This window comes from Mus musculus, chromosome 15 (assembly GCF_000001635.26).
Source record: "Mus musculus strain C57BL/6J chromosome 15, GRCm38.p6 C57BL/6J".
In the NCBI taxonomy this organism is placed as follows: Eukaryota; Metazoa; Chordata; class Mammalia; order Rodentia; family Muridae; genus Mus; species Mus musculus.
Genome location: NC_000081.6, coordinates 68,157,898 through 68,183,089, shown reverse-complemented (window position 1 = coordinate 68,183,089; position 25,192 = coordinate 68,157,898). Strand labels below are relative to the sequence as shown.

General features: G+C 45.8%; 1 protein-coding gene across 12 annotated transcripts in view; it reads left to right on the top strand.

Annotated features, from left to right (window-relative positions):
- Window positions 1-25,192, top strand: part of Zfat (zinc finger and AT hook domain containing) — a 175,209-nt gene that overhangs the window by 75,833 nt on the left and 74,184 nt on the right. For 10 of the 12 annotated variants that reach the window (XR_003951402.1, XR_001781547.2, XR_384022.4 and 7 more), the window contains exons 6-10: window positions 1,932-3,373; window positions 4,147-4,379; window positions 12,867-12,954; window positions 14,226-14,375; window positions 17,164-17,337. Coding sequence is in view for 6 of the 12 variants with exons in the window: in XM_006521124.4 (XP_006521187.2) it covers window positions 1,932-3,373; window positions 4,147-4,379; window positions 12,867-12,954; window positions 14,226-14,375; window positions 17,164-17,337 (2,087 nt within the window). In the remaining 6 variants the exon portion in view is untranslated. The remainder of the gene's footprint in view (window positions 1-1,931; window positions 3,374-4,146; window positions 4,380-12,866; window positions 12,955-14,225; window positions 14,376-17,163; window positions 17,338-25,192) is intronic. The other 2 variants (NR_152182.1, XR_001781548.2) reach the window with 1 other exon arrangement.

Sequence of the window (25,192 nt, the reverse complement as noted above, 5' to 3'; positions counted from 1 at the left end):
AGGCCTCTCAGGGCTCTGTTTTTTGTCTAATAATATTAAAAACAAAGAGCAAAAGAGTCTCATAAGGCCATTTAAGTCTCTCAACAGAGGAAGAGATGCTGAGGTTTGCTTATCTAATTAATATGATGAGTCTAGGGCTTTTTCTCCAGTGTTCTTTACAAAATGTCTCACCTTCTAGATGTCTTTATCATTTGGGAAACATCCAAATTACTTTCCTCAAAGAAGCTTTAGGCATAGCATACAGGCGAACTAGTAACTTCCAGATTTGAATATTGTAATTTCATCATGTGAATTGTACTCTTTAGTATTTATGGACTGCAGTCCACTCAAGTGCTTTAACTGTAAAGAGACAGTTGTCTGAATCCCCTCATCAATACAGACCTTATATCTGTGGTAGACATAGTTTAATGGGGCTAATTAATAGCACTGCATGGTTATTAGTGTGTCATAAATTTTTCCTGGCTAGCCTAGATAGACCTTCCAGAGGAAGCAGCAGTTGCCAGAGGTGCATTCTCTTTTGCTTCCTTGATCTCCCTCAGTGTTCTTGTTTCTGGGGCGTGGTCACATACTTCAGTGCTCGCAGTTTTGGTGGCAGGCGTAGCCCCTCTGAAAGAGCCTGTTCCATGTGTACAGTCACACTGTAAAGGGGTCGCTGTGCAGAGATTTCATGCCATAAGTGTGATAAGGAAGGGTGAGCATGCTCTAGAGGCCATGGGATGCTTAGGGTCAAGGCACGAAGCATTGTTTGGTGTTAGACAGATGCTTAGTTTCCTTCTGTGTAAAATGGGTCTGATGAAAGTGGGGATTAAATAGTCAGCACGGGGCTGGTTGTAAGCACTCACTGATTATTAGTAGAACCTCTGTATTTCATCCAGTACATTCCTTTCCATGTTGAAAGAGATAGGCTCCCTGAGGCAGGTCATGCTTTTATTCACCACCATATATGTGAAATCTAACACATGTCCACAGCATGCTGTCTTGTGTAATCAGTAGAAACTGTTTATTTAATGGCATGTGAAGTTGATAAAGGCAGTGCTGTTTTCCCCCATCTGAGCTCTAACCCAGCAGTGGTGGAAGAGGACAGTTGGGAGTGAGTCCGTCAGCTGTGTATGAGAGCTTCAAGAGAGAGGAGTGTGGCTCCTATCAGTGGTGAGCTTGCCCAGCAACCTGGCTCTCCTACCTATGACCTGGACTCCCACTGGCTGAGCACAGGTGCCTCTCTCGACAACTCTTGCTCACCACAGGCAGGTACATCCCTGCCGTCTTACCAAACCATAGATCTTCTGCCAAATGCATTACCATCCATCTGTTTTCCCCCTTTCTGGGTAGAAGGGAGGGCAAGGAGAAAGGCCAAGGATCTTTCTCTCAACAGTGTCTTCCCCTGTGCAAGCTTTCGACGAGAACGAGATCCACCCAGACAGTTAATGGAATGAATAGGCAGGTATGGGTTATCAAATTTGCCGAATAAGTCATCGTGTCTAGTTTCATGGGGACTGAATTTGCTCCTGTTCATGTTTCCCAGAAGGAACTCAGCTTTGAAGCATACCCAGTGTCCAAGCTTGTCTGAGTCACACCCCATTTCTGTTGCCTTCTCTTGCCACCGCCTTTGCTGTTTGGATGTTACCTTAGCAGGCGTTCCCAGTGGCCTTTGTTCCCTTCTAGGTGTCAGACTCCTTTCAGTGACTACCGTGCTGTTGTGGGACACTGCTGGACTCCCTTCTCTCCCACTCTAGTTTGTGCTCCCTAAGGACCAGCACCCTCTGTCCTCATTGTCTGTGCCTATCCTGTTCCGACCCACAAGTCTTAGTTGCTGAATGAGTAAGTGTCGCACCTTTGCCCTGCACCTGTAGCTGACTACACAGGCTTGGTAGTTGGTTCACTGGAAAGCTTCGTGGTCTCCAGAAGTTAATGGTGCCATCTTCCATCCCTAGGTTAGGTCCCACCCAGCTGAAGATCTTCACTTGTGAGTACTGCAACAAGGTGTTCAAGTTCAAGCACTCTCTGCAGGCCCACCTGAGGATCCACACGAACGAGAAGCCATACAAGTGCTCCCAGTGCAGCTATGCCAGCGCCATCAAGGCCAACCTCAACGTTCACCTGCGCAAGCACACCGGAGAGAAATTCGCCTGCGACTACTGCTCCTTCACCTGCCTCAGCAAGGGCCACCTCAAGGTGCACATCGAGCGGGTACACAAGAAGATCAAACAGCATTGCCGCTTCTGCAAGAAGAAATACTCAGATGTCAAGAACCTCATCAAGCACATCCGGGACATGCATGACCCGCAGGACAAGAAGGTCAAGGAGGCCTTAGACGAGCTCCGCCTCATGACAAGGGAGGGCAAGCGGCAGCTGCTCTACGACTGCCACATCTGCGAGCGCAAGTTCAAGAATGAGCTAGACCGAGACCGCCACATGCTGGTTCATGGTGACAAGTGGCCCTTTGCCTGCGAGCTCTGTGGCCATGGGGCCACTAAGTACCAGGCCCTGGAACTGCATGTCCGAAAGCACCCCTTTGTGTATGTCTGTGCTCTATGTCTCAAGAAGTTCGTCAGCTCCATCAGGCTGCGCTCCCATATCCGAGAGGTGCATGGGGCGGCCCAGGAGACCTTGGTGTTTACCAGCTCCATCAACCAGAGTTTCTGCCTCCTGGAGCCGGGCGGGGACATCCAGCAGGAAGCCTTGGGGGACCAGCTACAGCTGGCAGCTGAGGAATTTGTGTGTCCAGAAATTGATGTACGCAAGGAGGAGGCTTGTCCTGGGGAAGCTCAGCCTGAGGTGGGGTTGAGGGAGTTGGTGGTCCCTGGAGATGCACATGCCCCTCCACCTGGGCCCTTGGCCACCCCCCAGAGTGAAAGTAGTTCCCTGTCCCCCTGCAAACTAGAAACCACTGTGGTCTCCTCCGACCTCAACTCTCTTGGAGTGGTTTCAGATGATTTTTTACTGAAAAGCGATACCTCCTCTGCTGAGCCTCCCGCTGCTGCCGAGGCAACCTCGGATACACAGCATCGAGACTCAGCCCAGACTCAGGGTGAAGAAGTCACACTGCTGCTGGCCAAGGCCAAAAGTGCTGGACCAGACCCAGAGAGCTCTCCGGGTGGAAGGCAGAAGGTGGGTGCTCTGCCAGCCAGTGAATCTGACTCTAGCACATGTCTCAGGGCAAACCCAACAGAAGCCTCAGACCTCCTTCCTACAGTGACTGATGGAGGGGACCTTGGTGTGTGCCAGCCTGACTCCTGCACACCATCCTCTGAGCACCACCCTGGCAGCACAGCATTCATGAAGGTCCTGGACAGTCTCCAGAAGAAGCAGATGAACACCAGTCTTTGTGAGCGGATCCGGAAGGTTTACGGAGACCTGGAGTGTGAATACTGCGGTAAGGAAAGGCGGTGCTGGTCAGGTGTGCCTTTGAGCGCAGCTCTCCTTCCCAGCAGCCCTGGCCATTCCTTTCTTGCTATCCTCGCCGGGATTCCATTTGAGCTCATGTTGCTTTGCAGAGAACACCTCCTCCCTGAGGCGCCCTCCTCTGTGATAGATAGGAGAAATGAGCCCGTGTCAGAAGTCACAGTCGGAGCCTTCCAGGAGTCGGCTGGGATGATGCACCGCTGACTGTGTTGGGGGCCATGTTGGGGGCTGCCCACAACTCCTCCCACCTTCTGACCAAGAAGAATCATTCTTCTGGCCTTCAGTTGTGGCTCCATCACCTGGGTAGAGAGGGTAGGAGACTGTCTGCAGCTCTGCATAGGGAGGCCCAAGAAGCTCGCTTCTAACTGGGAGTGGAAGCTCACTATGCGAGCTCCCAGACAGTAGGAGTATAGGATGTGGGCAGCCTAGAGTGTAGCCCATAGCCTAGGGTGTCAAGAGGACTAGGAGGCTCTTGGCTTTGTACATTTGCAGGGTAGTGCTTGACAGAATTGGCTCTCCTTTCTCTTTTCCTGGCCCTAACACCATGTGGAAGCTGGTGATACCTTAATACTTGAATACTGCCAGTTCTGAAAAGTAATTTCCTGACAGAAATGTGGTGGAGAGTGTGAAGGGCATACAAGATAAAGGAGATAAATATGGTAGTTTAAGGATGATAATTTTAAAAAAAAATCAAATTTAGTAGAAAAGAAACTTCCTTGTTCTCATGTGCAAATATTTTTTTAGGCAAACTTTTTTGGTACCAGGTGCATTTTGACATGCATGTCCGCACCCACACCCGGGAACATCTGTATTATTGCTCCCAGTGTCACTATTCTTCCATCACCAAAAACTGCCTTAAACGCCATGTAATTCAGAAACACAGTAACATCTTGCTGAAGTGCCCCACTGACGGCTGTGACTACTCGACTCCAGATAAATATAAGCTGCAGGCCCATCTTAAAGTTCACACAGAGCTGGTAAGTAGCAAGCCCGAACAGCAGCCCCCACCCGCCTCCCCCTGGGTGCCCATTACTCTCTCACATTTCTGCATATGGACCTATCTCTGCTGCAGGGGTGTGCACACCCTGCCCCTCCAGACACAGAGGGCCCTGCTCCGGCCTCTTGATGCCTCACAGAGCTTCTCTCTACCCCAGCTCCTTTCCTAGTGAGCCTCTGACTAGACTGAATTTCATTCTCTGTGCATACTTTTAGCATCTGAGTCTACAGAAGAGCGAAGCCCAGAGTGGAAATGAAGCAAAGGCTTCATAAATGGCATTTTTAAGTCTTATTAACAACAGGAATAATAATAGCTGCCTGTGAGTGTTTTTGGGGGATTAAACTGGATGATTCGATAGGATTAGGTGATTATACCAGGAACACTGTTGTCATATTAGTGTGGCATTCATTATAAACATCAACAGAATCTAGAAAGCTTTGATTTAAGAAGTGACATGTTTATCCAAGGTGCTGTTAACGGCACAATGGTCATGTCTGGTTCAGTAGTGGTTGATCTCATAATGATGCAATGAGTGAATGGCTTTTTTTTCTTTGCAAGGTCTAGTCTGATGAGAAGAGGCTGACAGTCCTGAGACTGATTTAAGACTTCTTACTGTAATAGACACCACACCTGGGGCCCATGTGGCTCTGTTTTATGTAGCCAGCACAAAAGGAAGCTTCAGAAATCAGAAGAGTTGCTTTGACTTTCTGGTATAAGAATCACTAACAGCCAGGAGGTTTGTCATCAAGGTGCATTTGGGGTGTTTGGAGGTATGAGGAGATCAAAGCATGTTGGGATAGACTCCAATACCATCTGCCACATCGCCACAGGCTCTATGGCCTCAGACAGTTCACTTGTCATGTCTGACAGCTGCCACCTTTTATATAAAATATACACTTAAAAGTCTGTCTTGTTCTGTTGCTGTGACGACACACCCCAATCAAGGCATCACTTAAAAGGCAAAACATTTAGTTGGGGTGCTCTTTACACTTTACAGGTTTAGTCCATTATTATCATGGCAGGAAGCATGGGGGCATACAGGTAGACCCTGGAACAGAAGTTGAGAACTACAGTCTGATCTATAGGCAGAGAGAGAGAGAGACTCTGGGCTTTAAAATCACACAGCCCACTCCCAGTGATATACCTCCTCCAGTCTTTTTGTGGGTCACATCCCCTAATCCTTTCAAATAGTTCTGGGGACCAAGCATTCAAATCTGTGAGCCTATGGGAGGCCATTCTCATTCAAACCATCACAAAGTCCATTATGTCAGTACCCATTCATGCACACTCATGTATGCACACATATATACATAGACATGCCTGCATATATGTACACATCTATGTATATTTGTGTATTCCTATTTTGTTATTGCAGTGTTGAGATATAATTGCTGTCCTCCTTCTCCGGTAGGGCATGTGGTTTATTAACTTTTCTGTCATTGCTGTTAGGTTGGCCCTGAGCCTGAGGAGGAGTGAGTCCAGTGGTAGAATATGTTCTTGTTAGGAGAAGCCTTCGAGTGAGGTGTTGGAAGCTAGGAAGGTAGAAGGATGGATTGAATCCTCACTCCTCCACTGCTTACCTGGTGTTTGGTATGAGTAATGCAAATAATCTGTGCCACAGTGTACCTGAGCGGTGAGGGTGAGGTGAAGGAGGACATTAAGTGCTTGGTATAGACTATTGTTTTGCAGCTCACTGCTCTGGACTTAGAGCTTCTGAACTCAGGTAAAATGGGCGACAGGAGCTAAGCCATTGTTCACTGAAAATCTGACTGTGCAGCCTAGGCTGCCTCTTGTTCCACATGCAGAATTTGCCTGTTAGTTGTGAATGGCCTGGAGTTGCTCGTCTAGCCTGGTTGTTTTCTTCCTTAGATGCTGATGCTCAGTCTCTTGTGTACATCCCACAGCGCTAGGGTCATGAGGGAGCATCAGGAGTATGCAGCTGATGTCTTTCGTCTTGCCTTTGTGTGCTTTGCTTCTTACTTATAAACAGCTGTTGTAGACGCTATCCTCTGAGGGTAGCAACACATTCATCAGAACAGCTGTGCTAAGTGCAGTGGCCCTTGGAGATCAGTGACATTGAACAGCTGTGCTAAGTGCAGTGGCCCTTGGAGATCAGTGACATTGAACAGCTGTGCTAAGTGCAGTGGCCCTTGGAGATCAGTGACATTGAACAGCTGTGCTAAGTGCAGTGGCCCTTGGAGATCAGTGACATTGAATGTTGATGTTCTCTTACAGAAACGGGCACAGAGAGGGTCGTTGGACCCTCACCTGGTCACAGTTACTGTCTCCTGTACTCTGCAGCTAGCTGTGTATAACTCAGCCCTAACTACACATATCTTTGAGATCTTTGGGGATGCTAGAGTGTGTAGATTGTGTGTGTGTATGTGTGTACGGGGTGTTGACCAAAATGCTTGGAACTCCATCTGTTTAGCTAGTTGTCATTGGTTCTGAGGTGAGACTTTTCTCCTTTGGGGTAACCCCTCTCTCACCTGTGTTAGATAAAGAAGTCCAATAGACTCATTGGTTCTCCAGGTTAGTCTCTGACTGACATGCACTTTGCTCTGTCATTGGACCCCTGTAAGGAATGGGTAAGCATTTGTCTGCGTCTCCCCAGGGAATGTCACACAGCACTTTTCTACTTTCATGGTGAGGAATGTGATTGCACCTTCTTTCCGAGCACTGATCTCACTTCTAGCAATGTGGAAGAAGCTCTGGGGAGACCAACCTTGGGGCAGAAAGCTGCTGGCTTGATCTTGTAGTCACTTCCTTGTGTTTTTACTTAATTCCCAAGTCCCCTCTAGTTGTTAGGAATCACTTCCTCTACTGTGTAGAGTCTCGTGTCTAAGTCTCTGTTGTGCAATACTTTGTCTGTGGCTATGGCATGAGTGAGGGTTGGCAGATTGCATCCCATGGCCTTATCACAGCCCATTGCTCTTCACTGGCTGCTGGCGGGTCAGCAGTGTTAGTGATGAAGCTCTTGGACACTTGTACATCTTCTGAAGGAGTGTGGCAGAGGTGGACTATGGCCCAGGTAGGGACAGGAGACAGTACTTCTGTATTACTGTGGCAGCCATTCTGAAAGCTGCATGAGTTAATAATATCTGCACATTGCTCCTAGAGAAGTATAACATCCTGATGCAAGGAGTGTGGCTTAGTAAACGTCACAAGAGATATACTGTCTTGCTTCTCATTAGTTCTCACATTTTCTTAGAAGATCTTAGGGTCTCATTTCTACTTTTGCCCTTGTTGGTATTTGTAATTCTTTCCATTGAGATAAGTTGTTTTTGAAAACAGGTCCTCACTCTGTAGCCCAGGTTGGCCTAAATTCATAGTACTCCTCTGGCCTCGGCATCCTAAAATCTGGGACTGTAGGTTGAAGCCACCTTGCCCAGTTCAATTGAAGAACTCTCTTTGTTTGTTTGTTTGTTTGTTTGGTTGGTTTTTAACTTTTCTTCTTCTCTCATACATTACATCCAGATATCAATTTTCCCTGCCTCCACCCTTCCTCCCCACTATCCCCACCCCCGCCCAGCCTACCCTCTCTATAGATCAACTGCTCTTTTGTTTCCCTTAAAAATATTGGGCCTCCCAGGGATAACCGCCCATGTGGCCTAACAAGATACAGTAAGTCTGGGGACTAATAACCGAGGTACTCTTAAAGGTACGTAACTTGTTGCTGCTTCTGAAGTGGGAGGCTTTGGCCTGTGCATGCTAGCAAGGGGACTTCAGATACAAGGAAGACTGTCCCTTGCTGCAAGGAGCACTCTGCTTTCTGTGGATGAACAGATCACCAGTAGGAGGAGAAGGCTAGCGGGTCAACACCCTGCCCTCCCCAGCCAGCGTGAGCCGCTGTGGAGTGTGACTGTGAGGTTGAGGATGTTCGGGACAAGAAAGGGGGAGGGGGAAATGACCATTCAAACTGCGAATACTTTGATTTCATGCCTGAGCACTTGTTCCTGAAGTGGGCGACTGTATTGCCTCTGCAGTGAAGAGGACTTCTTTGAAAACCTCCAGCTTTTGAGATTGTGTGATATTTGTCTTTTGAGCCTGATGTAATTTATTTCTGTCCTGTGGCTGAGGATACCACACAGGGACAAATCTTCTGTTCATGTAGACACTGTTGACCTGATAATGAAGGTGTTAGCTCTAAAATACTTCACATCTGCAGGGAAGGTTGTTTTTAAGCTGTTCTATTGATTTGTGATGTGCATAAGGTATAATTTATTCTTTTACAACGTGAAGTTTAGTAGAATTTAGTCTACACACGATTATGTAGCCATCAGCAACTTTAGAAAAAGCATCTGTTGTCCCATAGGAAGGCTTTCTTGTCTGCTGTCACCACTCCCTTCTCTGTCCCTAGACACTTCCTATGTCCACGAACATTTTACATAAAAGGGTCACAAACTGTGTGCGACTAGTGTCCTTCTTTATTTATGTGATAGCAGGCTTCATGTTCTGCTCCGTTTTATGGTTGGGCAGTGCTCCCTTGTGTGGAGTTTCCCTCACTCTCTGAGTTGCTGAGCATTTGAAGTGCAGTTTTAGTGGTGAGCACAGCAGGATCGAGCCTTCAGTGCTGCTGGTTGCATTCATAGCACTTGAGCTAACTCTTGGTGAAATCTGTACAGGCATCTTAACTTTCGGAAATTAAGTGTTAATCATCCCTTTAAAAGATTTTCAAGATTTCGAAGCATCTAAGGAGAAGCTGCTCATATTCTCCACTGCCAAGCCTTCCATCCCTGCCTTTACCATTGCTGACACATTCACATCATCACTGCCAAGGAAGAGATAACACTGGGGATTTGGAGCTAGGACAGAGTCCCAGCACTGAGACCTCCTGCTGACTGTAAATCACTCAGAGAGTTCCAGGGAGACTGGGTGAACTTGCTGGTGATGTAGAAACATCTTACATTACTGTGGTCCAACTGGACTTGAGTCCCATCGGCATCTACCGGGACAGGGAATGATATTGCTCTTACTAGGAAACCATGGAAACTTTCTCCTGGGGCTTGATTTTCTTATATGTACTCTTGAAGAGAACATCAGATGTGTTAAAATGTTGGCCAAGGTCTCACTTTTGTTTTAGTATTCTGCTTTGAACACAGATTCCTATGAAGAACAGAAATTAAAATACCGTCCTCTACCTCCAGATGAGCCTACATATACTGACATACTCTGGTTGTATTAGCATGCAGAGATAATCTAGCAAATTGCTAGTTTCTGTGACCTTCATAGTATTTCACAGCTAAGAACACATCTAGCAATCAAGAAGAGTGGGAAGGATGTACCTTCCTCTCACTGCCACTTCCTTCTCGTTCCTAAGGACATGGCGCCAGGTTGTAGTGAGGGAGTGCAGTCATCCCTCCATGGGAACTGGCCCAGGTCATAGGACATTTTGAGGATGCTTGGTATCCTCATATAAAATGGTATACATCTCGGGGCCCTTCTTGTTACTGTGATAAAACACTAACAAAAACAACTGTAAAATTATTAAAACTTTGTGAAAAGGCGACTTGGGGAAACACGATTTTAGTCGACCGCAAGGGAGCTCTGGGTTCTGGTGCTCATTCCACTTCCACGCTGGTCTTGATGATTTCTGTGCAAATCACATAGGCTCTTTGAGCCTCAGTTCTCTCCCTTGTAAATTGGAGACAGAATACTTCCCTCATCTCTTAAGGCTAAGGGGATTTAATTAGGTTAGTGAAGGACAAGATCCCCAGATCATGATTCATTAGAGGGTAGTACAAACATTTGACTCAGTCATGCCTGGATCACAAAAGGGGGATCCAGTAGACTAAGGTAGAGTTCACTCCCACACAGGGCAAGGGTCACTTCCAGAGGTTTTTTTTGTTTGTTTTGGTGTTAAGTGTTTGAATGTCAGTGAGTATTAGTGTTGTTGGGTGCAGTGGAGAGTTGAGGGAGCAGAAGCTGTTAAGCGGCTGGGTTTCTGGGTCCCTATTAAATAAGTGTGTAAGCTCTTGACCTAAGTGATTTCACTGGAGACCTCCCTGAACCTTAGTGCCACTGTTGCCTTCGTTAGGAGTAAGACTCCTGGCCTCCCGCTGTGGGCTTTGGGAATCTGTCACTCAAAGAAGGCCCCCTGATTCGCCTTTGTATTCTTCTCCAGAGGCCTCAGAGGGGCCTATTGGGAAGTTGTACCCCAAGCCTGAGTGTTGGTTTTAATGTTTTGAAGGGACATACCCTTGACCTTCAACCTCTCAAAGTCCATGTCATGGAATGGGGCATCCAAGATTGCCCTGGGAACAGAGCATGGTAATGTTGGTGAGGACTCATCATGGTCTCACACATTACCAGGGATGCCCTGGTAACTGCTATCTTTACCACTAACCCATCCTCCTAGTCCCTTTAGTGAGGATACTAGCAGTGAGAGCATTGCATTGCTCCGAGGTTCCTGTGTGGAGGGCATCTTTCTTGGGCTCTGGAAAAACAGAAATGTCTTTGGCAGATGGCAAGCTTTTTCTCTGCAACCCTAAGTCCAGCACATTCTGGTATTGTCTTCCAACTGATGTAACGCAAGTGTCCCCTTCCTACTTCTTGCTGCTGTTTTTGCATCCCTGCATGGATGAGTGGGCTCTCTGTGTTATCTTCAGATAACTTACAGGTCACAGATCAGCTTCCTTTGTTTCCAGCACAGGTTCTGGCATATAACCAGGACTGTGGTTGTGACCCATTCCTGAAAAATTGGTCAGAGTGAGTGCCAACTTTTAGGAGTTGATGTCTGTTTTATAGTGGGATACAAGAATATGTCTCTCACATAGTAGGAAAATTCATTTTGATCTTTTCTAGCCTGTGTGGGCCTCAGAACTTTCCCCTTCTTTGGAGGCCAGTATTATCTCCCAGTGATACACAGGTCAGATGAGGTCACCTTCCTGATAAGCTAGGCTCCTAGCCTCAGCCAAGGGCCTCTCCTGCATCTCTTGCCATGGCTGCAGTCTCATGCTGACACCCAGTACTTTCTAGGACACAAATGGCTTTGAAGGCATCTCTGTTGGAGCAAACAGACTCCAAAGGCTGGGCTCTTAGCCTCCCTGTGGCTAGCTTTCTTGTGTTCCCTGCCTTTGCCAGGGGCTCTTTTAGCTATAGTCCTTTTTAAGTTTGCTGAGTGTGTTATTGGTGTTTGGGTTTCATCTGCAGCAAGACATTGAGGTTTTGAAAAAGAAGTAAATGAATCCTAAGAGTCTACCCTTCTCCCACCCTCCTCCTCCACTCTCTGTTTCCTGACAATCTTCAAAGACATCAAGAAATGGGGCCCCTGATAAGCTCTAAGATAAATTGCTTTCAGACTATCAGGGATTAAAAGAAGAAAAATCAAACAGCAAGGACTCAGGGGAGATCAGTGTAAACTCCTTCAAAGCCCTTCTGAATGCTTCCATCAGCTCTGATGACAAGGGCGGCTAGGACAGAGGTGGGAGGGCGCAGCCAGAGTACCAGAGTGATCTCATGAATTTCTGTAATATGGCAATGTGAACCCAGTGTCAAGGACAGTGGAGGGGTAACAGGAGCACATTGAGAAACCCCAAGGCCATGTTGTCATGAGAAGTCAGTGACACTGGCTGGCCATACATACAGCTCATAGCAATATCTTACGTGTGTGTGTTTCATAGTAGAAAACTTTATCTTTTATTATATATTTTGATCTTACTCACCTCAGATTCTTGTCTCCCTAACCCCTCCCATATTTCCTCACCGCCTCCTAATGAAGCCATCAACTTTAAATAGCCCATCAATTAGGGTCAGGGCCTCCTGCATTCATTCCCCCCCCCCCCCCCCCCCGCCTCTTAGAATGTTGACTGGCTTGGTCTTGTGTTCATTTCTCTAGGCCTCTTTCTCTGAATCTATAATTAAATGTGAACTACATTTTTTTTTTTTAAATGGGTACGTGAGTGAATCTAAGCTCAGGGCCAGTTGTGTTTTGATTGGTGAGGAAATCATATCCTGCTGGGTCATCGAGCAGCCCTGGAATGTGTGGTAGAGCTTCTTGGCTGTCCTGTCTATCTTCTTAGAGTTCTCTCATCAAAATCTCCCACAGGCTGTGTAGGGCTAGGTGGCTGTCTATCGTGTGCTGGGAAGGATGTGGGGGATGTTGGGTTTTGATGAAGCTTTTGCTTCTGGTTGTTGAGGGGCAATAGGATTGATGATGATTGCGATAATGTCCATGATGCTGGTTGTATCGACAGTGTTAATAGTGGAGGAAACTGTGTTGATGATGGTCATGGTGGTGGTGCTTGTGATGATGGTGGTGGTTTTGGTGATGGTATTTGATAACGGTGATGATGGTGGTAGTGGTGGTGGTGGGGTTTGATGATAGTGGTAATGGTGTGTGTTGGTAGTGGTGGGGATGATGATTGTGTTTGGCAATGACGACAGTGATGATAAAAGTTATTTTTCTATAGAACCTAGACTTAAGATTGTTAATTGTCCTTTCTTTTTCTTTTTTTTTTCTCTTAAGGACAAAAGGAGTTATTCTTGTCCTGTATGTGAAAAATCATTTTCAGAAGACCGATTGATAAAGTCACATATCAAGACTAATCATCCAGGTAAGGTTATGAATTTAAACGGAAGATTAATTTTTAAATAGTTATGTCTATTTTAAAACATAATACTGTAGTAAGCAGTACCAGCTTAGAATGAAGAGGGAGGCTTGAATTAATTCATTATTTGAAATGTTCTTGCCTTCAGAAGCCCTTTGTTGGCCTTGCTCCACCCAGTACTATGGTAGGTATGCTGGCCACAAACCCGCCAGGAAATGTCAGTTTTACTATCATGTGATCTTTGAGGTAGATCTTAGTGTCAGACTCCATTGTCATATTAAGTAGAGCAGGCAGAGCGGACCTGGGTTCTCTGTGTTACTTAAATAATTAGCAAGCAAAATATACCTCCTTCTCAATCCCTGTCTCTTCTTATTGACAAATTAGTGTGTGCCCTTGATAGAGGAGAATGGCCTAGTCTGTGAAGAGCAAAGGGCTCTCACAGTTTTAGCTGGGGACAAGGTGAGCCTTGAACCTTTGTCAGTATGGGAGCTCATGGCTTAGGTTGTTTGTTCTATGTCACTCTAGTGTGAGCTGACTATATCCTTTAAGAGCACTGACCTTTGATCATGAATACAGAATTACACAAGGAACCCCGCGTGTCCAATCTCAGCTTCCACGTGCTTCTAATACATTTCCAAGCCCTTTGTATGTATCCACCCAGGGACTTTTTCTTCTAGAGTATTTTAAAGTTTAGCTCACTTAAGTTTTCTATGAAAGACTATACAGGTTATCTCAATAAATAATGGTTTTGCTTAGCATGACCTCTGTGTGACCTATAAAAAGCAGCGCTAACCATGATTCTTACTGCATCCTAAGATATTTATTATGTATGGTCATTTAAAGTATCCTGGGTTGATATGAGATTTTTTTTTTGTATAGTTTGTTTGAATCAAGCTGCAGTATTTTAGTATTTAGTACTTTATATTATTTATGTTCCTTGTAGTCTGTAGAGTCCCCAGTCTGCAGTCTGTTTTCCACACTAGTGACTTCTGGGAGAAACTGAGTTACTTTTCCTATGAAAAGCCTGTGTTGATTTGTCTGGTCATTGCCTTGCAGTGTTTTCTCTGTTCTTCATACTAAAGGTTAACAGAGTCTTAGATCACGGCTTGATCAGATCCAAGTTTAGCTTTTTCAGTAAAAACACTGTCTCATGACACCAAGGAGGCACTTGATGGACATTTCTTAGGTATGCAGGTGCTCCACTGAAGTTTATTTACCTCACACCTGAAGAGCAAAGTGCCGCATCCCCTCTGATTACCACCCTGCTTTTCTGACAGAGGTCTCCATGAATACCATTTCTGAGGTTCTTGGGAGAAGAGTCCAGCTCAAAGGGCTAATTGGAAAGCGAGCCATGAAGTGTCCATATTGTGATTTCTATTTCATGAAGAATGGCTCAGACCTTCAGCGGCACATCTGGGCTCATGAGGGTGAGTTGTCTTTCCATCTGGAACATCTATTTAATTTTATTCTGTGTACATTATTTTGGGATTACATAAAGAGGAAGTTTGCCTTTGCATACCCTGCTGTTGTGATTTCTTTAGCATGTAGATATATGACTCTAGCCAATAGAGATCAGAGATTAAGACCATGACTTTAATTGCAGTTGCAGTTGTGGTTAATAGAGGTGTTTCCCATCTTCTAGCTCTGGATATAACTGTAGTGAATTAGACCACTGTCCTTTGCTTACGGGTTAACTAGTGTCCTGAGAACAGGAAAGCCCATATGTTCTCTGGGCAGTTGCAGTGCCCACTACTCTGCTCTGTATGTAACTAGCATTGAAGAACAATGGAACTATGAAGGATTGGCAGTAAAACGGGCTGCTGGAGGCTTGACATTTTGGCAGTGTGGAGCGTCACTGTTTATACTGTAGAGAGAGGATTGGAAAGTGGAAGGGTTGAGTAGAAAGGTCGCAGTCCAGAGAAGCATAGGGGCTGCTGTGCTCTGGGGGCTTGGCCAGGACTGGAAGTGTTGGACAGCTACTTGCAAAGATTCTGACAAGCTAGGAGTCAAGGGTCTTCTGTCATCGACCTCATTCCTTGCCGCTAGAGGAGAATGTTGCCCTCCTCAGAATGAGGAAGGTGCAAGTGGCAAAGTGCCCTGCTAGTCCTGCGTAATAGTTCCTTCCTGCTTGTCGGGAGCTTGACCACTATAGGCAGGACTGTAGGGTCAGAGGAAGATGGATGGCCAAGTATTTTGCATAACATACTATCAGTGGCAGGGCTCAGGGGAGGAGCTGATGGGCAGAGAGTCAGTGAAGAGAGGAGGCAGTGGACCTGAGGTGCAGTGCTGGAACTGAAAGGTGCTTTCTTGTGTGCCAGCACTTAGTAAGCACTGTGGGCCCAGTGTGTACTTTCGGCTTGCTCATGGTACGCTAGTTAGTGCATTCAGGGACTAGCAAGCCAGGTTAGTTTTACCAGTGAGGAACACGAGGCACAGAACGCTATGAAATGCTCGTGTTGTACAGCCAAAAAGTAGTGGGAACTGGGATTTGGACCCATGCTACATGATTCTAAAGCCCTGTTCTTTACATCTTTACTGACTCGCACTAAGAGAAAGCGATACCTCCCATGTGGAGGCAAGAAAGGAGGAGTTGACAGTGGTGACGAGATGAATACCTATATGTCATTTTCTGAGGGCACTGAAGGAAGTCATTGCTAGGAGTTTTCTCAGTAGAGAAGGAGGCAGAAGCCTTTGTGTGGAGATTGGTTTAGGATGGTGCTCAGGGGAGTCGTCTGGGAGTGGTCAGAGACAGACCACGAACCTGACGCTGATGCAAATCCAGGGAGATGGCAGCCTGAGGATTATAAATCTGTTCCCCTGGGGGATAATGCTTGCATGGCAGACAGAGGTCTGGAGTGGGAGAGCGTGGTTCAGTCTTTCCTTTCTTTGTATGTGACGCAGGATGGGACAAATATTCCATCTTCTGGTCACTTTTCCATGAAACACAATTATAAACTGCCTTGAGATTTGCTGCAGGCATCAGTGAGATGGTCTCCTACATTCCTCAGAAGAAGACCCTGTGTATGTCCAGGCTTAATGTATAGCCAACACTATGCATTCAAGGACACGGGGTGTCAGTATTCCATACCAGGCTTAATGTATAGCCAACACTATGCATTCACAGGACACGGGTGTCAGTATTCCACATTGAACTTCTGGAAGAAATCTCTCAATTTGAAAACCTTCTGAATTCTGAGAAAGGTTTAGGAAACGAAAGGCTGCAGTTTTAGGATGGAGTGTTCATGGCCTGCTCTTTTTCACTTGTCTATGAATTTCTTTATAATGATGGAACTGTAAAGGATAAAGAAAAGCCTACTTACCCACATTACATTATTCGCGAGTCTTTGGAGCTAATCACTGCAATTGCACTGTAAGTATTCTTTCTCCCAGCTCACTCCCAAAATAAAACATGGAAAAAGAGCAGCAGTAGGCAAATGCAAAAGATAAGCATGAAGACTAACAAGAAGGGGCAACATAAGATAAGTCTGGGGACTCTCCATAGTCATAGGTGTTGATCACACGTGAGGAACTTCATTCACACGGTGGGCAGGTGCTCAGAGAGTCTAACAGTTCAAAGAGGTCAAGAAATGCATTTGAGATGAACCACGACAGCAGTTCTCACACTGGCTGGGTGGGGGAAAGCAATACAAGTGGAGTAGGCACAATAGCTTGGGAATAGTTACATGTGAGTCATGCAGAATGTCCAGTGTTTTGTGCTTCTGTTTATGTTATGAATGGGAATATTCTTCCAGACTTGACCTGAGTGCCTGATCCTATTGATTTTTGCAAAGAATGACGTGGCCTATAATTTTATTTAGTTTAACTCAGTTGAGTTGGATTTAATGACTGCTTTGTAAGTTGGGCAGGGTGTCTGTCTTCAGGGAGTTACCAGACTGTAGGGAGAGCAGAGGTGATCAAATCACTGTGGTATGCAAGAGCATTTTGGCAGGAGGGAGCTGTAGGATTACAGAATGCTGATAGGCAGCTAGAACTGTCCTGAAGCCGAGGCTTGGGAACCCTGACTTCTGCGGTATTTCTGTAAGGCGGAACAAGATGAGGTCGGCCAGACATGAGGTGTGCGGACACGTTGGGAGTAAGCAAGTATACTGCTCTGTTCAGTTGGATGTTTTATATGGTGTGAACTGTTCTTTGGGATCCCCACCCATGTTTGCACAGACACGTGTAAATGTACAGCTATCCATTTCTCGTTGGTAGGTGTGAAGCCCTTCAAGTGTTCTCTGTGTGAATATGCAACTCGTAGCAAGAGCAACCTCAAAGCTCATATGAATCGTCACAGCACTGAGAAGACCCACCTCTGTGACATGTGTGGCAAGAAATTCAAATCCAAAGGGACACTGAAAAGTCATAAGCTCCTTCACACGTCTGATGGTGAGTTCCCAAGCTCCAGTGGCCTGTAAGTGCAAGGCTGGAAGCTGGCATGCCAAGGCCAGCAGAGACTGTCCGATCCCGGGTAACAGGAAAACACTAGACTTCACAGGATGTACAATCTGAAAGTGCACGTGGTCCTAGCCTGTCTTTCTTCTCACCAGGGCTAAGCACTGTCTCCCTTCAACATGCTCTGCATAAACCCCTGTGGGATACGTGAGCATGTGTCATAAGCAGGGAGAGGTAGACTGCTGGAGGAAGTAAGATGTTAATGTTTGGTTCTGGAAGTTTCTGTCCTCTTTAGCCTTCCATCTCACCTTGAGCCTGATTGTAAGGATAGCTGTGCTGGCACCTGGCCTGATGTTTTTAACATCAAAGCTACCTCAGGGTTTTTACTGATAGGGCTTAGCCTGAAATGTAATCAGTATGAATTCCTGTGGTTGTGAGCTGTGAAGGTGGGTTCTGGGCGCAACAAGGCCATAAGGATCAGTTCCTGTTTCTAGGTGGGATAACAAAGAGCAGGTATGTATTTGAAGGTAAGTGTCTGATTATGGAGAGCTCAGAAGCCTAAGGGTCAAGGCTCAGGCACAGAGCGTTCATAACACTTTCTGATATGGGCTTCACAGAGGAAAGACATTGAGAAACACAGGTAGCCAAACCATACTAGAAAAAGTTTTGATTTAATTAGAAACCTCAGTTGGTGGGAGGTACTTGTGACTGCTCCATGTTACAAGGTTAATAAAATTTCTTAATATATGGTTCTTGCAGCGTAATTAGACATAAGAATTAGGGCTTAGTGAACAGATTAATGTAAGTTCCATGCTGATTCCAATTCTGGAGCTTAGGAGATGATGTGTCTATCATATCTGGCCTCTGTTGGGTATCTGTCCTGGGAGTCAGCCCTGCTGGGTGTGTGCTAGCTGCTTCCTTGGCAAGAGTCAGACTGAGCTTGCGGCCCTTAGTGGGAAAGGCTGAATTCTTGGTTATGATTCCTCGGAACTACAGTCAGGGACTTGGGGGGTGTTGAACCAAGGCCACAGCCATGGCTATTGATCAGTACTTTCTTTAAAAAGAAAAACGCCATAATCAAGATGAAACCCATGCAGGGTTGGGTGTGCTCAGTGGTAGAGTACTTGCCTTGCCTGGATGAGACTTTAGGTTCAATCACTAAGCAGACAAAGAGATAAACTAAGTAATATAGGCCATCACCTAGGGATAACGAAAGCTTTTGTGTCGTGTAACTAGTTAGGACGGCTTCACTTTCTCAGACAGTGGCCTTGCTGATCTTGCATTCCCTGAGTCTTTTTGCAGGAGCTGTGTTCCTGCATGTATGTGGTAGCCTGTTTCTCCCTAAAGTCTGTACTCGTGAATGCCATCAAGCCCCAAAGCCACGGTCGTCTCAGTGTCTCCTGAGTTGTGGTAACATCATTCAAGGAGACTTTGAAAGGGTACAGTGATCTGAAGTTTGACTCTGAAGTCTGGGTCAAGGCCATGGAAAGCCATCTACTCAGACAGACCCTGGATAGCACCTTTGCACATGGAGGGACGGGATCATTAAGAGTGGTGTGGTTAAAAAGAGGAATATGGCCTTCCTGCAAGGGAATAGCCTGGCAAATATGGTGGAGTCTTTCCCAGCAAAGCTATTGAAATTCGTAGTTTCTCTTTATTTATTTTTCCCAGCATTTTGGGAAACATTGTTATTCTGAAAACTGTAGAGACAAGGCCTTAACATTTTCCTGGTCTCTTAGATGTGGTGCACAGTGATTCTCAGCAACTTCGAGGAGGATCAGCTGTGTGTGGAATGTGATGTGCCTGAGGCTTGGTTCTGTGCCCTCAGGCCTCTGTGCCTGTCTCCTGTGTTTCCCTTTGACCCGTGCCTTGCACCCCTGTTTTTGAGGGCTGGCTGCTAAGCAGGTGCTCTCAGCTTGCCCAGCGAACCTAGCTCCAGTGACTATCTGCTGCAGCTCTCGTCAGCCCCATGCTCTTAAATCCCTTTTTATTTTATTTAAAGAGCTTTGAATTTCTCCCCCGGATGCCATATATAAGATACAGACTTTGAAAAGATTTTATTTCCCTCACTGATTTTTGCAATGCTCCTGTTGTATCTCATTGGTTTCATAGAGCTCTGTGGACCTCAGTGCATTGCAGGGTTCTATAAATATCCCCCCAGGTTATCATTTGCTTTTATACCTTATGGTCTCTCTTTATAGACAGAAGTTAAAGAGCTTTGCTCATTTACATTTATCAATATTTTCCTTTATGTGTTTACCCCCTCTGAGTTCTCTGTGGGAAAAAGAAACCTCTCTTGTTTCAGAACGAACTCTTTTGCCATAAGTTTTATTTATAGTTTTGTAACATTTATGAAATTTCAGGTTCCTATGATTTGCTTTAGTGTCTGCAGCATGGTAGGAATCTTCATTTTCACACAGCTGTCTACTGACTCGGCGTATTTATGGAGAAATCATCCTTTCCTTCTACGCTTGCTGGGCCAGAATTCCCCACAATGCTGGCGTTCATTCTGAGATTTTGGGTTGTCCTGATGGCTTTTGTTTTAGGTCACTGCTTTAAAAGATACTGTCTTCTTGTTTTGTTTTGTTTTGTTTTGTTTTGTTTTGTTGAGACAGGGTTTCTCTGTATAGCCCTGGCTGTCCTAGAACTCACTTTGTAGACCAGGCTGGCCTCGAACTCAGAAATCCGCCTGTCTCTGCCTCCCGAGTGCTGGGATCAAAGGCGTGCATCACCACACCCGGCTAAAAGATACTGTTTTAATTAATGTAATTTTATCATGTATTGCTCCATTCTATTTTGATTTTGTAGTGAGACTTCTGAAGTGTCACTGGATTGTTATCGCTTTGGTCCCAGAATGTTAGTCTTGAAAGCATCCTTGCTTCCATCCCTGGCTCCTCTTCAGGAGCCTTGTGACCAGCCTGTCGTGAGGTGTGACCTGGCTAGCACATGTCCTCCTTACTCATTCCCTGGGTACCCTAACGAACTCTCAGTCTTTAGTCATAGAGGGACTTCATATCTCGCAGTAAACACTGCTTGAAAGTCTACAGTGGCTGTTTGGTCGTCAGCAGACTATCTTATGAGGAAGAGCTGAGTTCTTTGCTTGTGAAGCTACACAGAAATGGTAGAGCTGAGAGTCTGGGTTGAATGTTGTCTGCCCGTTCACTGCAGGGTTACCAGGACAGGTGACTTCTCTTTTTCCATGTCATTGAACTGGGACTAGATACCCTGTGTTGTGCTCTCACGAGGCCACCGAGCTCCATGTTTTCTGAGCTTCTTCCTGCGAGCTTCAGTGTTGTTTCTGTGGAGGCTTTCCATGCAGGAACGCCCCACTCTGCTACCCAGGCCCCAGGCCCGCCCAACTGCCCATTGCATGTGTGCTTGCGGCAGTCTAGATGATGGACTCCTTCAGATGCTCCCACATTCCACTGCTCAATGGCAGCTCCTGTTCTTCCTCCACACGCCCTCTTTTCTGTGAGCCGTGGAGATAGCCAGATGTTGTAACGAGATAGTAAATATTTTAAGTTTTGGGTTCCGTTTAGTTTCTGCCACAGTTTCAGCTTCTGTTCTTGTTCTTCCAAACCCAATTGAAAATGTAGAAAAACAACCGTTCTTATCAAAGCAGGAAGCAGTGTGGAGTTGGTATGGGCCTTACACTGCTGGCCCCTGCTGCACCCAACTGTAGTGAATGGCTACCCATTTTCAGCTGCTCCTGTGAGAAACCAGGTCAGCCTTATTCCCACTCAGAAAAGATCCATTAGCAAGCTGTCATGCTTTCTTTCACGTGAGCTAGAATCCACCCTCTACTTCAGAGCTCACAGTGCCCTTTTTTATCTATAACACTGTCCTGTCTTACCTGTGTTCATTTTTTTTTTAAATACAGCATATTTGTTTCATCAAGCATATGTATAAAGAAAAATAGGGAACAAATTTGATGATTTTCCTAAACTGTGCTCCTGTGTGACCCAGCTCCTCTGCTTGAGTCTGACAGGGAGATAGCATCTCGGGCTTTTCACCCAGCTTGCTACCCATACCTGCAGGTGCTCTGAGGATGACAACTCCATCTCTAGACACCCCCCCCCCCCCCCAGGCTGTCACCTCTACTCTGCTAGCTTAATCTCTGGTGCTCTCTGGGCCCCTGGAAAAGTGTCTGTTGTCCTCATCACCTGGAAATTCTGATATTCTTTCTGAGGGCTTTGAGAATTCCACTCTCAGCTGGAGCCATTCAGGTCTTGGTGGTTCTTGCTTTTGTTCACAGGCCACTGGCCTGAGGTGACTCAGCTCTGTCTGCTGTCCTGGTATTCATCCCTATGTAGGTTGCTACTTTACAGGAGGATGCAGCGTCAGGGTCCTCCCTCCGAGGGGAAAGTGTACTTTGGTCATATTCATGTTCTATAGTTCTGTCTTTGATCATGGTGGGCACCATAACAAAGCAGACTTTTATTTAAAATAGTTTTGGTGACTCTTCTTTAGATCAACCATAAAAAACCCAAGCTTTGTTTGAAAATACCCTACTAAATCGCAATACCGTGTGTGATAATTGAAACAGAAGGGTTTTGGCAGTGCTGGGGAATGAATACACACTTGGCTGTTGAACATCAACCCCACCCCCTCAGGCAGAACGGTTTTGAAGGCATTTGGAAAGCTAATCAAACTTCACGCACATACCAAAAACGCACGTTCTGTAACTGCAATGACATGAGAGGTAGGACAGAGTTTCTACCCGAGTACACCCCATGCTCTGTCACCAGTAAGAAATGCTGCTGGACAGCATTCTGGCTCTTAGACACATTTCAGTTTCACAGATAAGATGCCAAAAGTATGTATCTCAGAAATGATGAAAGAACATAGTGTAGATGTGAGCATGAGCCCAGGGGAGAGAAATTGTCCTTGCCATCCCCGTTTTCTGGGGAATGCAGTGGCCTCCTTGCTGCTGATCCACTTCTGCCCTTTACCCTGGGATCTGTTCTTCTGCCATCAGCCAGTAAACCTATTGCAGCAGAGGCTAGATCTGTCATTTTGGGTCCATAGCCCTATCTCCAATATAGTGATGCACATTCTTTGTCTCGTTTCGTCTCGTCCCGTCTCGTCCCGTCCCGTCCCGTCCTGTCCCTTTCCTTTCCTTTCTGTTAGTTTTCTGAAACAGGGTTTCTCTGTGTAGCCCTTGATGTCCTGAGACTCACTCTGTAGACCAGGCTGGCCTTAAACTCAGAGATCCTCTGCCTCTGCCTCCTGGCCAGTTTTCAGGTTCTTTGTGGGATCTGTGTGCTCACTCACCTCCTCTCTGCCCTCATCTCTTCTAACCCTCCGTGGTCTTATCTGCTGGACACATTGGTAGGTCTCCTTATCCCCATTCTGAAATACTCTCTCTTCCCAACAGAGACTTTGGTCTTTCCTGAAGAACATTTCTGAGTGTGTCTTTCTTGGGTCCCATGTTTCTGCAGTCTCCCCAGATTTCCAGACTTGTCTGCTTCTCACGCTCCTGTCCCTGGCTGTCTTGTCAGGTGTCCCGTCTAGTTGGGCGTTGCTTCTTCTCTGGAGGAGCTCCCCTGGAAGCAACCTCATGCCCTTTGCTCCTGTGAGTTCTGTTTCTCTCTAGCCCTGTCTCTCTCTGGTGCCCTATAGTGTTCCCTTGTTTTCTGTGTCTTCCTCTAGGTCGTTAGCCCAGCAAGCAGGCGTGGTACATGGTGTATTTGTCTTGTGTATGCAGCCCCAGAACAGCATCTGTGTTTAGTAAATTTTTATAGGGTGCAGAAATGAAAAGCAAAATCTAATACCCCTCATATAGAGAGGTTGTGCTATAGCACCACTTAAAAAATGTCAGGTATTCCCTTATCATTTCATCTCAGATATTGTGTTAAATCAAGTGCTTGTGAACTAGGGATTTTAAAACACAGCTGAGGAGCTCACTAGTCAATGACTCTTCTTGGACATCTTCTAATGAAGTAAAAAGATAGTGACTCATTGCCCTCTCTTCTACCTGCTTGTGAATCCAATTTTTCAGACTTATTGGCTTATTTAAAGTGATATATCCCTGTGTGTTGCATTTCTCTTTCCCACAGGAGCTCATTACAGTAAGTTAGAAAGGATAGGCTGAACAGAGTGAGGACTTTACTTACAAAGGTTTCCCTGTCAGTATCAAATTGATCTGTTAGGGGCCTGATCAGTCGATGGTATACAAAAACTTAGGGGGAAACCAGAGACCACACACTTCAGCCTTTTACAGTGATATTCATGTTGTAGAAACTAGAGGTTTCCACTTGATTCGGTGTATCTATGGCTGATGAGGACGAATGGATCCCATGGTACTTTCCTATTACATAATCAAGTGTGAATCCTTTCATCATGAAACACATGGTTGTTTTTGAGGTTCTGTGCTGATTCCTTGGATCTTTACTTCTCTTAGTTTAACCTTGTTGTATCTATTCAGGAAGAACTTTGCTGGTAAGATTTATTAAGAGGTGTTTTTCAGACTTCAAGCCCTTGTGTAATAATTTGACAAGCTGACTTGGATTTGGAAATCAGCTGAGTTCAGAAAGTAACTTCTCTCCCTTCACTTCATAATAAGAGCTCTTGTAACTGCTCCTTAGTTGGAATATTCCAGGTAATGCCAAGATGGTTTCCCCTCCCTTTCCTTGGTTTTCTATCCACTAAGAGAAAGTACGATTGCTGTGGGTTAAAGTGCATCCATGGCTTTAACTTCTCAGAGCTGTCATATGCAGGAAGGGCAGAAGAAGAGCATGCACCCGCATAAGCAGTCTGCATCTAGGGTGCTGTCCTGATCTCATCCTTCCTTCCTGTCCTGCCCTAGAAGGAAGGCTAGGAGCAAAGGTGGGCACGGGCAGGCGACACATGCCGCAGGCTCCTGTGTGTCTTCCTGGGCTGCTGCCTTAATGGTGTAGGGAGAAAGTGAGCTGATGCCAAGGGCCAAGAGGACGACTTTGGATGTGCACTCTGTTAGGTCCCTATGAAGCTCTTTTTCTCTCGGACTTATGTGAACCACACGATCTGTGAAAAATAATCGAGTCTATTGCACAACATGTGCCTGACAGCTTACACGACCGTTAGCCTGATGTGCAGACTGAGGTCTCAAATTAAGTGATGTAGGGTTTTCATGCAGATGGATGCCTGCCATGGTGTCTGCCACTTCAGTAGAGGCCTAGTGCCCTACTCCTTCCTCTCCTTTTCTTTGGTTCTGCAATATTGTCCAATGCTGGTCCCTTCCTCTTTGTATAAAAACTGATGTGCTAATTACAGAGTCATCACCAGGCTCAGTCTGCACTTGCTTGAAATTCAGCTTTTTTCTTTTTCTTTTTTTTTTCTTTTCTTTCTTTTTTTTTTTTTTTTTTTTGTTTTTTCAAGACTACAGAGACGTCTTATGCCATATTTTTGTTGCTGCAGCTATTTCTGTTCTGGTTTGCCGTTGCACTGCACAAATTACTGCTGATGCTCAAATTATGAGCTGCGGCTCTGCAAAACTCTGGCAGCAAAGAGCTGGCGATGCTCCCTGCAGGATGCTCTCCTTGCTGTAGGTGGCGACCTTTGAGTGGCTGGCCTGCTAGAAGCACGAAGGCAGAGCAGGTAGAAGGTCATGTAGAACTCTATCCTCTGGCATGACACAGCTATTGGTGTTTTGAAACAGTAGCCATGATTACATATAGGAAACCCTTACAAGACTAGTCCCATTCACATTCTGTGGTAAAAGGGCAGAGAACATATGAGTGTTATAAAGTATATTAAGCCGTGCCCATCCCTGAGGATGTTCAGGAGTGTCTTCCATTGTGTGGCTGTCCCTAATTGCCCAAGTTCATGTAAGTAACTACCTAAAGACCATGTGTGTGTGTGTGTGTGT